The sequence below is a fragment of the Cebus imitator genome, unplaced genomic scaffold, assembly GCF_001604975.1.
Source record: "Cebus imitator isolate Cc_AM_T3 unplaced genomic scaffold, Cebus_imitator-1.0 Scaffold97, whole genome shotgun sequence".
In the NCBI taxonomy this organism is placed as follows: domain Eukaryota; kingdom Metazoa; phylum Chordata; class Mammalia; order Primates; family Cebidae; genus Cebus; species Cebus imitator.
The window spans coordinates 5957165-5972637 of NW_016107412.1; the positions used below are offsets into that span (position 1 = coordinate 5957165).

The 15473-nt window shown below is 38.4% G+C and overlaps 1 protein-coding gene across 3 annotated transcripts in view; it reads left to right on the forward strand.

Annotated features, from left to right (window-relative positions):
* MINPP1 (multiple inositol-polyphosphate phosphatase 1) overlaps positions 1-14716 on the forward strand; it is a 40650-nt gene extending 25934 nt beyond the window's left edge. For all 3 annotated transcript variants that reach the window (XM_017536366.2, XM_037741282.1, XM_017536367.2), the window contains one exon: positions 13398-14716. In XM_017536366.2, coding sequence (XP_017391855.1) covers positions 13398-13794 — 397 coding nt within the window. In that variant the 3' untranslated portion in view covers positions 13795-14716. The remainder of the gene's footprint in view (positions 1-13397) is intronic.
* The last annotated feature ends 757 nt before the right edge of the window (positions 14717-15473 follow it).

Sequence of the window (15473 nt, forward strand, 5' to 3'; positions counted from 1 at the left end):
GGGGTTTTTTGTAGAGACAAGGTCTCTCCATGTTGCCCAGGCTAGTGTCAAACTCCTGGGCTCAAGCAGTTCTCCCATCTAGGCCTCCCAAAGTGCTGGAGTTATAGGCGTGAGACACCACGCCCAGTATTCTTCTGTTAAAGGAAAACTTTGGTCCTTTTCGTCATGGTATCTTGAACCTTACAACTCTGTTGATTGAATGGTAGTGACAAAGTCACATGAGACCATAGATATAGTAAAATATCACAATCTTTATGCTCTCAGCAATCGTATGACAAAATATATGTAACGGTTTTATTTAACAAGAACATAATTATGAGTGTCAATCGAGAAGGAATTCCTTTCACATTTTGTTCTCTTTTTTGTCCTCCTATACCTATATGCTTATGTTTTCTCTCTTTCTCTCTCTCTCTTTTCTCTGTCTCTCTGTGTCTCTTTGTCTCTCTGTCTCTTTTACACACACACACACACACACACACACACACACTTCATTTTCTTACTCCCTTATCCAGACACATACATGTACTCATACCCATTTGTTGTTGCCAGTATTTTTGGGCTTATTCATAGACCAGCTTTGGTTTGTTGGAGAAGGTTGGTAGTGAAACCAGAAAAGTTCTCAAACCATCGTAGGGACTTTGGTATATTCAAGGAGAAACTGGATATTTGGCTCTTTCAGATAGTGACTGGGCCTAAACTAACTGGAGTTCGTAGGAGATGGCTTAAGAACCAGATTGGATTCTTTTAAGATTAACCATAAATTATGACATAGGGCAAAGAGCAGCATGTTCATAGACTTGGAACCAAATCGCTGCTTCACAGAAATTACTGATATACTTTATACAGTCCTGGCACGTGCTTTTAATGGCTTCTGGTAAAAATTGGATCATAAATACTTTTGTGAATTTGTTTTTGGGTATTTAACAGTTATAAAAACAAACAAACTCCACAGCTGTCTCAGCCTCCACCAGTTGAAGGTATCCAGCTCTCCATTTTTGGTGTCCATATAGTTGGCGTAGAAACATGATATGTTTTTCCATTTGACACTAAGCTACTTAACTTTGTCAAAGAAAATAGAAACGTGAATAAGCCTTATAAATGGGCAAACAGGTATAAGCATAAACAGCTGTTTAAGAGGGATTATATATTAGCTCTTTGGAAGTTCTTTTGGTTATAGATATTTTCCTGTAGGCAGTTGGTTTTTTATTTACCTGAGTTTGATATTTTGTCAGTTGAGTTTCAAACATCAGTTTATATAGTGCTTAGTCATTCTTATCTATAAGAAGAGCATTCTGAAATTCTTAACTGCGATGGGCCCTTGATTTGTACTATGTAGTTTAAAATGTCTGAAAAATCGGCCGGGCGCAGTGGCTCACGCCTGTAAATCCCATCACTTTGGGAGGCCGAGGCGGGTGGATCACGAGGTCAATTGATCGAGACCATCCTGGTCAACAAGGTGAAACCCCGTCTCTACTAAAAATACAAAAATTAGCGGGGCATGGTGGCGCACGCCTTTAGTCCCAGCTACTCGGGAGGCTGAGGCAGGAGAATTGCTTGAACCCGGGAGGCGGAGGTTGCAGTGAGCCGAGATCGCACCATTGCACTCCAGCCTGGGTAACAAGAGCAAAACTCTGTCTCAAAAAAAAAAAAAAAAAAAAAAAGTCTGAAAAATTGTTGGCTAAGTCCTCTTGAATTTTATACCTCATGATTATGAGTTAGATGTTTTACTTATTCCTTCTTTGGGAGTTGTTTGGAAAAAACTCAAACCCTGTTTTTCCTCTGCCCTCACACCAACACAATAATAGTCAACATAACTTCTGTGTTAGTTCATTCTTGCATTACTATAAAGAAATACCTGAGGCTGAGGAAGAGGTCTTTAATTGGCTCACAGTTCTGCAGGCTATAAAAGCATGGATCCAGCATCTGGTTCTGATGAGGGCCTCGGGAAGCTTACGGTCATGGTGGAAGGGTAAGGGAGCTGGTGTACCACATGGTGAGAGCAGGAGTGAAAGAGAGAGAAGGAAGAGGTCCCAGGCTCCTTTACACAACCAGATCTCACGTGAACTAACTGAACAAGAACTCACTTAACACCAAGGGGATGATGCTAAACCATTCAAGAGAGATCCTCCCCCATGACCCAATCACTTCCCACCAGGCCCTACCTTCAACATTGGGAATCACATTTCAAGATGAGATTTGGAGGGGATAAACATCCAAACCATATTATTCCAATTCTGGCCCCCCAAATCTTATAGCCTCACATTTCAAAATACAATCATGCCTTCACAATAGTTCCCCAAGTCTTTACTCATTCCAGCATTAACTCGAAATTCTTAAGTCTAAAGTCTACAAAGTCTGATCTGGAGATGAGTTTCTTTCACCTATGATCCTGTGAGGTTAGAAATGATTTATTTACCCCCAAGATACAATGATAGTACAGGCATTGGCTATGCCCCCCATTCCAAAAGGGAGAAATCAGACAAAAGAAAGGGGTGGTAGGCTCCATGCACATCTGAAGCCCAGCAGGGAGTTGTTAAATCTTTTTTTTTTCTTCTTTTTTTTTAAGACAGAGTCTTGCTCTGTTGGCCCAGGCTGGAGTGTAGTGACATGAGTACAACCTCACTGCAGCCTTGACCTCTCCGATGCAAGTGATCCTATTTCAGTCTCCCAAGTAGCTAGGACCACAGGCCTATACCACCATGCCTGGCCAATTTTCATATTTTTAGTAGAGACAGAGTTTCTCTATGTTGCTAGGCTGGTCTTGGCCTCCTGAGCTCAAGTGATCTGCCCGCCTCAGCCTCCCAAAGTGCTGGGATTACAGGTGTAACCCACTGCACCAAGCCAATCATTAAATCTTAAAGCTCCAAAACAATTTCCTTTGATTCCCTGTCCCGCATCCAGGGCGCACTGGCACAAGGGTGGGCTCCCAAGGCCATGGACAGCTCTGTGTCTGTGTCTTTGCGGGGTGCAGCCCCTGTGGCTGCTCTCATGGGTTACAGTTGTATGCCTATGGCTTTTCCACACTGAGGTTGCATGCTTCTGATGGCTCTACCATTCTCAGATCTGAAAGACAGCAGCTCCGTTCTTACAGCTACACTAGAGTTCCGTGGTGGGGACTCTGTGGCAGGACTCCAATGTGATGTTTCCCCCTGGCACTGCCCTAGTAGAGTTTCTCTGTGGGAACTCTGCCCTTGTGGCAGGCATCTGTGTGGGACCCAGGCTTTCCCATAAATTATCTGGAATTTAGGTGGGAGCTGCCAAGCCTTCTTCACTTTTATACTGTGCACCTATAGGCTTAACACCACATGGAAGTCGCCAAGTCTTATACGGTGGCTTGCGTTCTCTAAAGTGGTGGCCTGAGCTGTACCTTGGACCCTTTGAGCCACAGCTGAAGCCAGAGCAACTGGGACGTGGGGAGCAGGCTGATCAGGGCAGCAGTGCTCTATGCCTGGCCTCTGAAACCATTCAATCCTCCTAGGCTTCTGGGCCAGTATGGGAAGGGATTCTGCAAAGATTTTTAAAATGCTTTCAAGGCCATTTTTCCATTATCTTGATATTAACACCTGGATCCCTTTTAGTCATGATAATCTCTGTGTGTTTTTTTGTTTTGTTTTGTTTTTTTCTTTTGGAAACAAGGTTTTGTTCAGTTACCCAGGCTGGAGTACAGTGGCATGATCATAGCTCACTGCAGCCTTGACCCCTCAGATTCAAACAACCCTCCCACCTCTGGCACCAAGTAGCTGGGATTACAGTCATGCACCACCAAACCCAGCTAATTATTTTATTTTTTGTAGAGATAGGGGGTCTCACTTCATTGCCCAGGGTGATCTTGAACTCCGTGGCCCAAGTGATCCTCCTGCCTTGGCCTCCCAAAGTTCTGGAATTACAGGCATGAGCTACCATGCCCTGGCCATGGTAACCTCTTTATCAGATGGTTGCTCCACAGCCTGCTTCGATTCTTCTCCTGAAAATAACTTTTTCTTTCTCTACCACATGACTAGACTAAAAAATTTCTAACGTTTTACACTCTGCCTCCCTTTTATATGTAAGTTCTAACTTTAAGTCATTTCTTTGCTCCCATATTTGATCATAGGCCTTTAGAAGCAGCCAGGCCACATCATGAGTGCTTCACTACTAAGAAATGTCTTCTGCCAGATATCCTAGGTCATCACTCTTAAATTCAAACTTCCACAGATCCCTGTATTGTATGCCCTGGGGTATTTCTAGGGCAAACAATACAGGGTAACAGGCAGAAGGTGAAAGAGTTAGAAGGGCTCAGAAAAAGACAGGAAGATGAGGAAAAAATGATGAGGGTATCCCTAGGGCACATAATACAGCCTGGGTCTTTGCTGGGATGGAACAAGGGTAACATTTGCTCTAGTTCCCAGTAACATCCACATTTCCATCTGGAACCTCATCAGCCTGGGCTTTACTGTTCATATCCCTATCAGCATTTTGTTCCCAACCATTTAACCAGTCTCTCAGAAGTTCCAAATTTTTCCTCATCTTGTCTTCTTAGCCCTCCAGATTCTTCCAGCCTTTACCCAGTTCCAAAGCCACTTCCACATCTTCAGTTATCTTTATAGCAGTTCCCCATTCCTTGGAACCAATTTTCTGTGTTAGTCCATTTCTGCAATGCTATAAAGAAATACCTGAGACTGAGTAATTTATAAAGAAAACGAGTGTATTTTGGCTCACGGTTATGCAGGTTGTATAGGAAGCATGGTTCTAGCATCTGCTTCTGGTGAGGGCCTCAGGAACCTTACAGTCATGATGGGAGGCAAAGGGGAAGCAGATATCATATTGCAAGAGAAGGGGGCGAGAGAGAGAAGGGGGAGGTCCCAGACTTTCCTAACCAGATTTCATATGAACTGAGAACTCACTCATCACCAAGGGGATATTGTATTGTATACAGTCCGTCCCCATGATTCACTACCTTCCACTAGGCCCCATCTTCAACATTGGGGATCACTTTTCAGCATGAGATTTGGAGGAGACAAACATACAAATGACATCAACTTCTGTGACCCAATGTTGGGAGTTGGGAGATCCCCACCAATAAGCAGCAGAAACCAGCTAGGTATCCTCTAATTTTGATACCATCTACCTGCACGTAGCATCAGATCTCACAGATCTCAATCCCCAAGGTTGCCCCCTGCCCATTTCAGACACCAGTCATAAGTCTGGGCCTCTGGAACTACTGACTGACTGGCTTCAAGTTGGGGTTTTCACAACTCCTTCTTTTGTTTCTCTTAATTTGCAGGAGGGGCTCACAGATCTCAGAGAAACATGTTTACTGGTTTAGTGTAAAAGATATTACAGAGAATAAAAATGAAGAGACACATAAAATGAGGTATGGAGGAAAAGATATGGAGCTCCCATGCCCTCCCAGGGCACACCACCCTTCAGAACCTCCATATTTTCAGCTGTTTGTAAGCTCTCCAAACCCTGTCCTCTTGGGTTCTTATGGAGGCCTCATCACATAGACATGATTAATTAAACTATTGGCCATTGGTGATCAACTTGACCTTCAGCCCCTCTCCCTCTTCCTTGAGGTTAAGGGGTGGGCCTGAAATCCTAACCCTGTAATCATGCCTTTGCCTTTTTGCTGACCAGACCCATCCCGAAGCTTTCAATCAACATGAGCATACACAAAGACAGCACTTTGGAGATTTCAAGGATTTTAGGAGTTTTGTACCAGGAAACAGGAAAAAAGACCAAATATATATTTCACAATATCATTGGCGCTTTAAGGAAGAAGACTCTCTCCTTTCTTACTGAGCCTAGAAGAATAAAGATAATAATACAGATAATAATAAAGATTACTTTATTTATGAATAGTAATACTTTACAAGGTAATTTTTATTTATTCCAGTTTGCACTTGAACCGTTAAAGGTTGCTAAGTTGAATTCAGGCTAAGAAAAACAAAATAGCAAAGAAAAACATTTATGTTTGATATTTCAGTGATTTATATTCTGAGATGTTATGTAATGGAAATAGTTTTGAGATGAGGCAAAAAATACTTAACATTCTTTTAGTTGTTGCAACTTATTTAAGAGTGTGATAAATTCTTACCCTTGAAACCTCAACCTGTACATTTAGTGAATTCCATATTGTTTTGTTTTGTTTCGTTTTTGAAATGGGAAAATCAAGAATAAAGTCAGATTTTAAAAGCTGTATAAAACGTGTAGTTGCTAAACATAAGTTTTAGTTGTCCTTAGGGTTTCAGCTTTATATTCATGTTGATAACACATTATATGAAATATGACAGTTTCTTCTATTTTATAAGTTGCTTTTCTCTGAGAAAAAATTTCTCTAAGCGGGATTTTTAATAATCAAGCTTTCTTGACTTTTTTTTTTTTTACAAAAGACATAAACCAAACCAAGTGTATTCTTACCTGTATCCAGTAAAGATTTGTGTACATACATTTAGGAGCGATTTATACATATTTCTTGAAGCAATGATTTGTTTTAGGTGATTATATATTTTATATATATTTGTGTTGTCTTATACTTCACCAGTAGTGATATTATCAAGCAAAAAAATTATGCTACATAATTTACTTATTTTAATTTTCTTTTTTAAAAATTTATTCTTAAGAAACCTCACCTGGACATAATGCTAACTTAAAACATCTTCTTTTAATGCCTTATAATCCAGTGTCTTAAGAATGACCAAACTCATTTTAGTTATATCTGGAAAATTAAAGATAAAGATGGAGAGACTGATTGGCAAGGAGAGGAGGTTCATGAATTGAGAGTAAAGTATGTGGGAAATGTGAAATAGATCACATTGAGTCTGGATACAACCTCAGAATCCTTCTTAATGCAGTGTTCCAAATAGCTATTACTTACTGATTAGAGAGGTGGCCTAGATACTGGTTTTATGACTAAAAATTCTCATTTATTGACATATTCTCTTCCAAGCAAGATAAAAATTTAGATGCATACACCCTTGTCTTCATTCATCTGCTTAGAGCCTTACATCTTTAGTGATCATGTTGTAGGGCAAAATTGGGATTCAGCCCGAGGCCACGTGGTTCTTGGCTTCACGGAGGCAAGAATTTAAGAATAAGCCAAATGAGTAGAGTAAAAACAAGTTTATTAAAAAGTGAAGGAGTAAGCCCAGTGCAGTGGCCTACGCCTATAATCCCAGCACTTTGGGAGGCTGAGGTGAGTGGCTCACGAGGTCAAGAGATCAAGACCATCCTGGCCAACGTGGTAAAAAACCCTGTCTCCACTAAAAATATAAAATTTAGCTGGGTGTAGTGGTGCACGCCTGTAGTCCCAGCTACTTGGGAGGCTGAGGCAGGAGAATCGCTTGAACCTGGGAGGCAGAGATTGCAATAAGCCAAGATCTCACCACTGTACTCCAGCCTGGCAACAGAGCGAGACTCCCATCTCAAAAAAAAAAAAAAAAAAAAAAAAAAAGTAAAAGAATAAAAGGAGGCTACCACATAGCCAGAGTAGCCTTGAGGGCTGCTGGTTGGCTATTTTTTATGGTTATTTCTTAATCTTATACTAAACAAGGAGTGGATTATTCATGAGTTTTCTGGGGAAAGTGGTAGGGAATTCTCGAAACCAAGGGTTCTTTCCCTTATTTAACCTTATAGGGTAACTTCCAGGAGTTCCCATGGTATCTGTAAACTGTCACGGTGCAGATGGGAGTGTCTTTTAGCATGCTGATATAATCAGCGTTAGCAGTGAGGATGACCAGAGGTCACTTTCATTGCCCCCTTGATTCTGGCTGATTGTGGCTGGCTTCTTTACCACATCCTGTTTTATCAGCAGGATCCTTGTGACCTGTGTCTTCAGAAACAAGTCCTGCTGAACTACCTCAATCAGCTTTTTGTAGAACTGTGCTTTTCATTGAATATTTTTTCTTACTGCATATTCATTTCAGATGAAAAACCTGAGAAATGTGGCCTTTGCCTTTTTTACATTCTTGGAAAAGAATTGATGCCTTATTTAAGAAACAATCAACTGAGTGTGGTAGCTCATACCTGTGATCCCAGCACTTTGGGAGGCCAAGGTGAGACCATCACTTGGGGCCAGGAGTTCAAGACCACCTGGGCAACATGCCAAGACCACATTTCCACACAAAAAAATAAAAATAATTAGTCAGGCCTGGTGGCATACTCCTGTGGTCCTAGTTACTCAGGAGGCTGAAGTGAGAAGAGGGCTTGCTTGAGCCCAGGAGGTCAGGGCTGCAGTGAGCCATGATCATGCCACTGCATTCCAGCCCGGTTGACAGAGTGAGATTGTGTCTCTTTAAACAAATAAAAAGGGGAAAAATTATTTTTTAAAAATTTTGCAGGATTTTACATGTGCTTTTGCCAAATTGCATGTTGCTGAAAAGCGTTGCTAACCACTGACAATGGAGTCTTCCTCAGTCAGTATGTTGAAATGCATTTTTCTTCCCACAAATAACTGATTTGATTTTAAATGATTTTTGGTTTTTTTGAGACAGATTCTCTGTCACCTGGGCTCGAGTGCAGCGACACAATCTCAGCTCACTGCAACTACCCCTCCCAGGTTCAAGTGATACTTGTGCCTTAGCCTCTTGAGCAGCTGGGACTATAGTCATGTGCCACCACACCCAGCTAATTTTTTTGTATATTTGATAGAAGTGGGGTTTTAACATTTTGGCCCAGCTGATCTTGAACTCTTGGCCTCAAGAGATCTGCCCGCAGCCTCCCAAAGTGCTGGGATTTCTTGATTTTAAATGATTTTAATCAGCAGTGGTTTGAAAGTGAATTTAAGTGACTAAGAAGTGACTGAGTTCCTAAATTACTTACTCCCAATAAACAAGTATTTTCTTATTTGAAAGGCATTAAGGTGTTTCCCAGTAAAATTTTTTGGTATAAATTGTTTCCATCCAGTTTAATTTATGGTATGCTTGTGTTTTTGCTTTTGCATTTGGATCTTTGGCCTTTGGGATATCTGATGAATTTTAAAATATGCTATTCAATGAAATGAGTTTGTCACTTGATACCGTGTTTACCTAAATCAAGTGTTAGGTACTGATATTTTAGAAGGAGAACTAACTTGAACTCATTTCCTGGGTTCTAAACTCAGCACACCACTAATTTGTGTGCTGGGGTACTTCACTGCTGCAACTGCTGTGGCTTTTGCTACCACTGTGACTGTTTGCTGTCACATATTGATCGATGGCTCTATAGCAAACACTATCATAGAGCCATCGATCAATATGTGATAGTGAATATGCGAGTATTTTTCTGTAGCTCAAATCCAAGAGCTTTACCAGGGAAGTAGTGTATCTTCATTTTGCAGGAATGAAGCCTGAGAGAGATTGGGTAATTTGCCCTAAAATTTGCCCATAACTAGGTTATGCCCCATGGTTTTCAAGCTGCTCAGATTTTCCCTCTCTAAAAGGGTCTGATAGTACTTGTTGGAGAGGGTAAGCCAGTTACTTTGCTAAGGCTACAATGAGCAACATTTCTGTTTTAAGACTTAGAAGGAATGTATTCATGACCCAGCTCAGACACCACCTCCTCAGCAAAACCCATTCAGTTCTTCCTTAAACAGATGGATTTGTTTTTCTCTAGGTTTCTCTGACAGACACATGCAAATCTGCAAGAGCCAGAAATGTTTCATTTGTGTTTTTGTTCTTTTACCTCACTATTCTTCTCCCCTCCTCTACCCCTCCAAGAAGAAGAAACTAGCATGGTGCCTGCCACTTGGCATGAAATGACAGGGCCTGTCACATCTAACAAATTAACCAAATGGATCTTTTGAAAAGTCTCTTCTTTATTATGTTTTAGAAAATTGAGTGCAGCTAATTTGTCCAGGGCCTTTTGTATGAATAAGAGCATCATCAGCTAGCAGCTTTTTGTTGAGTAGCAAGCTATGTTAAGTCACAAAGGGTAAAAGGAAAAAAATAAATAATAATTATGAATGAAATTGTGCTTTTTTATACTTTTCATTATTACAAATATTTTAACTTGGTTATTTTTTAAATATTTAAATTATAAAAATAAAATTATAAGTTTATTATTCCCTGTAGACACATTTCAGTTTATAAGCAAAATCTTGTTCTAATTTCTTTTGATGGCTCTAGTTTTTTTAAACTATTATCCTTGTCTTATTATTGTTTTACCAGGGCATTTAACTAGACCTTTAAGATATTGTGTGGGGTTTTTATTGGTGTGTTTCAAATTTCTGTAATAGAGATTGCTCTATGTAAGAAGATAAATACTTACGGACTTTATAAAAGTTAGCACTTTTCCTTCCAATCAAAAATTGTCTGGAATTCTGAAATACAATTTTAAAACAAATTTACATTCATCAAATGATAGAAGGCAGTAATTTATTTTTGATGGCATGGTTTACTGTCAGAATCTCATATATAAACTTCCTTGATTTCCCATAAAACTTCCGATAAGCATTTTAAAGTACAATGTTCCTCAAATTTCTTCTGAAGAATTTCTGATTTTAACATATTACTGTTAGGCAGTAAAAAAAAAAAAAGGCGTGGGGTTGGGGAGGTGTTTACTGCTTTTTGTATAAACCTAAGGAACTTTGAACTTTACAACTTAAATTTGAATCACAGTCTAAATGCCATTTCTTCTATAGCTTGGATGCAATTAATAGAACTTTGAACTCATACTTTGTGCATAGCCCTTTAGGTCTCTTTCCTTTTCCCAATTTATAGTTTTCATTTGTGTGTTTTTATTTGTCTTGTATCTTTTTTCCTATTTGCTATTTGATTAACATTTGAATCTAAGTATGTAAGACTGTCTATACCACTGTCTATCCTGCACTCTTCAACACAGTAGCCACCAGCAACATGTGGTTATTGGTGCCTAAAAAGGGGCTGGTGTGAGTAAAGCTGTCCGTAAGTGTAAATTAGGCACTGCATCTTAGACACTTGGTAGAAAAAAAGAATGTAAAGTTTACTAATTGTGTATAAAATTGCTTGCTGAAATGACAGTAGTTTGGATATATTATCATATCTTGTCCCCAGTTTATTAGAGTTCTTCCGTGGGGAAAGAGGAGTTACTGATAGTAAATTCTTTCAGTGAGACAATGGAGGTGTTTCTGCCATTGCTACTATTCTCCCTGACCTGTTTTGTGTCCTAGTATATCCCATGGAGAGCAATAACTGAAAGTTGAATTTAGGATTGCTCCTGGCTTTGAGGTGTCTGCCTGATGGCTAAAGGATTTAAAATATAAGCCTGTATATTTATATTACTTGTTTTTCTTTTAACTTGTTATCTTTATTAAATTTCATTATTTAGATTATGACAGTGGTATTAGCTTAGACTTGAATATACTCAGATGTATAAATGGGCCAGGCAAGTAACAAAGGAATGAATTTGTTCTGTGTTACACAATGTGGAATAATACATGTATTGTGCAGGAAGTATATGCCCTCTCTAGATGGTGGGTAACCTTATTCCTGTTTAGCTGATTGTGGTCTTATGGATATATATGGACATGTGTTGCCATATCTTTCAGATTTCTAAGAAGAGCCAAAAATCTGGATTTTTAAGAATCTTAAACTTCTCAATTCTTAAATACCGATAAATAATGCAAAATTTAAAAGTACTTATGCTGGTCAAACTAAATATAGCTGTGTTCTCAATGCCACTGCTTTGTAACTTTAGACCTAAGAGGTTGCTTCTTGGGAATAAATAGAGGTTTTGGGTATTTCGATGACCTAATTAAAGTATACCGGTTATGAAGAGAGTCTTGGTAAGCTCCTATTGATGAATGGCTTTTAAGTTTTACACCTTTTAGAGAATATTAATCTTAAAGTGGTGAATAATTGTCTTTTAGTTTGTTTTGAAATACTGTTTCAATGTACTTTTTGAGTATGTGTTTCTAGCATACTCATGTATGGAAGTGATTCTGCTCTTTATTTTTTCTTACATGCATTTCTGTAGTTATTTTAATGTGAATTGTTAACATTTAGAAAAATGCTTGTGTCGGATTGCTTGTCTCATCTCACAGAATTCATTCGGTGAGAATGACATGCACACCCTGTTCTGGTATGTGTACTGTTCAGAAGTATGATGGGTTGTTTTCTGAGATTTCATGGCTCTGTTCCTCTCCCCCGACTTTCACCTGAACGTACTTTTTTTAATCTCTCTGTCCCTCTCCTGCTTGGCCGAAATTCCACTACCAGCAGTTTCTCTGGTGTGAGTCTTGTGCTTGGAGAGCTCCAGGTTTTTCCGGCCCCAGCCCTCACTGCAGGCCTGTCTTGTACTCACCAAGTCCTGGAGAGGACTAAATACTTGCCAGTTTGAGCTGCTATCTCCAATTTGCCCACAGCGCTTCCAGTGAATACCTGTTGGCTGTTTGGGATTCTCCTGTTCTCAGATTGCTCAGATGCTCTGAGGCTTCTCTCTGCTTCTTCAACAGATACTGATAATACCTAGTTCTTGAGGATGGATGCTACTTGGGGTGGTTCACAGAGAATACTTTTCCACCTAGTTAATGCCGTAAATGTTTCCCATGGGTTTTTGGATTTGCTATCTAGTTGCTCTGTTTGTGTGTGTTGGGGACAGAGGGAATCAGGAGGTCTAAAACTGCTGTTTCTGTCCTCCCAGAAAATCCAGATGCACTAAATCGATAACGTGATGAGTGGTGGCAAAAAGTCAGACAATCATGTTTGAATAGGGTTACAAATTATATTTAAGAAAAATAGTATTTTTTTCTGTAAAAGTAGGGAAAAGGCTAAGCAGTTATTCACTGCTTCTTATAAAAAAGCCTTTACCAGAAAAAAAAAAAAAATTGAAAACTGCAAGAAAAAACTGATTTAGCTCATAACGTTGAAAGCGATTTGTATTCCTGGCACTTATAAACTCCCACTCCCAACCAGAGACACATTGTTTGAGCCAGAATAGGTTGTATCACTAACCTTTTGTGGGTTTTGTAAACCATTGAAGGATTATGTGAATTACCATGGAATCCTGTTCAGACTTGATAAGACATTTACTGAATATTGCTTGTTCTTATTCCGTTGATGTAAATAAAATAATAACACTTTATTCAAAAGAGCTTTATGGAGTAATATTTACTAAGGGCCAGTTTGCTGAGTTTTATGCACAGAAAGGCAATACAGTGTTGAAATACACATCTGTTTCAAATTCCCATATCTATAAGACACTACTCTCTTTAAACTTAAAGGAAAATATGTATGCACACTGTTTCATATGGATTTGCAACGGTACAGTGATCCTGAATTTCGGAACTTAACTTTCAGTTTAAAAAGTTTAGTTCTCCACCACATGGAATTTCAGCCATATGCTTGAGTAATTTATATAAAGATTTAAAAAATAGATGGGATTAAACTAAAAACAAGATGAGAAAGTTACTCCTAAGTATAAATACTATGTTCTATGACATTAATATATATTTCTGTTTGAAGGTCTCAGCCAGTTTCTTCTCCAGTCATCCTTCAGTTTGGTCATGCAGAGACCCTTCTTCCACTGCTTTCTCTCATGGGCTACTTCAAAGACAAGGAACCTCTAACAGCTTACAATTACAAGGAACAAATGCATCGGAAGTTCCGAAGCGGTCACATTGTACCTTATGCCTCAAACCTAATATTTGTGCTTTACCACTGTGAAAATGCTAAGCCTCCTAAAGAACAATTCCAAGTGCAGATGTTATTAAATGAAAAGGTGTTACCCTTGGCTTACTCACAAGAAACTGTTTCATTTTATGAGGATCTGAAGAACCACTACAAGGACATCCTTCAGAGTTGTCAAACCAGTGAAGAATGTGAATTAGCAAAGGCCAACAGTACATCTGATGAACTATGAGTAAATGAAGAACATTTTTAATTCTTTAGAAATCTATAAGGAGTGATTACATGCTTGTAATAGGTAGGCAATCCCTTGATTACGGAAAGCTTTTATATTACTTGAATGTTTCTGTCTTTTCACAGAAAAACATTTAGTTTCTCTTTGGGTTTGAACATGAGACATAAGAAATGATTTTTCACTGGAGCAGCTCTCTTAAGGGGAAACAAATCTATTCAGAGAAACAGCTGGCCCTGCACATGTTTACAAAATGAAATTCTTCCTACTTATATAAGAAATCTCACACTGAGATAGAATTATGATTTCATAATGATACTTGAAAAGTGCTGGAGTAACAAAACATCTCAGTTGGACCATCCTTAACTTGATTGAACTGTCTAGGAACTTTACAGATTGGTCTGCAGTTCTCTCTTCTTTTCCTCAGGTGGGACAGTTCTAGCATTGTCTTTCTGAATCAGGAATATTGTGATAAGCTGGGAGTATCACTTTGGAAGAAAGTACAGTAATGTCTCTAGATGAGAATTTGAAACAAGAAATAACGTTGTAAAAGGACACCTTCACTGAAGCAAGTCAGAAAGTACAATGAAAATAAATATTTTTGGTATTTGGTATTTATAAAATATTTGAAATTTTTTCAAGAATTCCTTTTTACTTCTAGGAAGTCTCACAAGACCATCTTAAATTATTATTATATCTGTTTGGACAATTAGCAACAAGTCAGATAGGTAGAATCAAAGTTTTTCAAATCTATTTCTTAGCTAACTTTTTCATTCTGTCGCTTGGCTTCTATTTTTATATTTTGCTATTATATGAAATATATTTTTTGGTTGTTTGATTTCTCTTTCTTTCTTTATAAATAGTTCTGAGTTCTGTCAAATACCATGAAAGCATTTGGTATAATAAAGAAAATTCTTATAACTTTGCTACCAGGTCTTTTCTCCTCTCCATGTCAAAATACAATCAATAAGTTATGTTGAAAGTTTAGAAATTCAAGCAGCTTTGACTCAATCTGGCAATTTAAAACAGTTTTTTTCTAATAGAAATTTCCTCAAATAAATGGATGTGTTAATGCATTTTAATTCATGTATACCTTAAAAGTGATATATTTCAAAGGAAAATTTGAGATTTTTCTTGAAAATGTGTGGTTACTCTTATTAAACAACATGTAGTAAAATCCCCTACTGGAGTCTCCTCTTATTAGTTTTACAGTACTTTGCTTTTGAAGAGACAGACCATAGGAAAACCAATACATGTTAAGAATATCCATGTGTCTGTGTACAGATTGTCATATGTGACTTGGATTAAGACATTTTCAAGCCAAACTTCAGTTGATAAAATTGAAAAAATCACTCTTTGAAAAAAAATGACAATAAGATCTTTATCACCCACAGTCGAAATATTTTTTAGTTAATTCTTAGTAGTTTGAGTTTTTCTGCCAATGAAGTCATCATATGCTAATTTAGAGAAAAGACAAAGATTTTAAATGGTTTCTCTATTAGTAAGAAAACCTCATGTTACTTTTGATTTGCAAACTATGACCCAAGGACACCTTTAAAATGATACCATATTAACTGTTGGGTTATGTGACCTTGCCAAGACCTTTTTGAATAGATCTTCTAAGGTTAAAAAAAGTGGCGCTAATGAGTAAGTAAAAGAAACAAGCCAACAAACACTGGGAG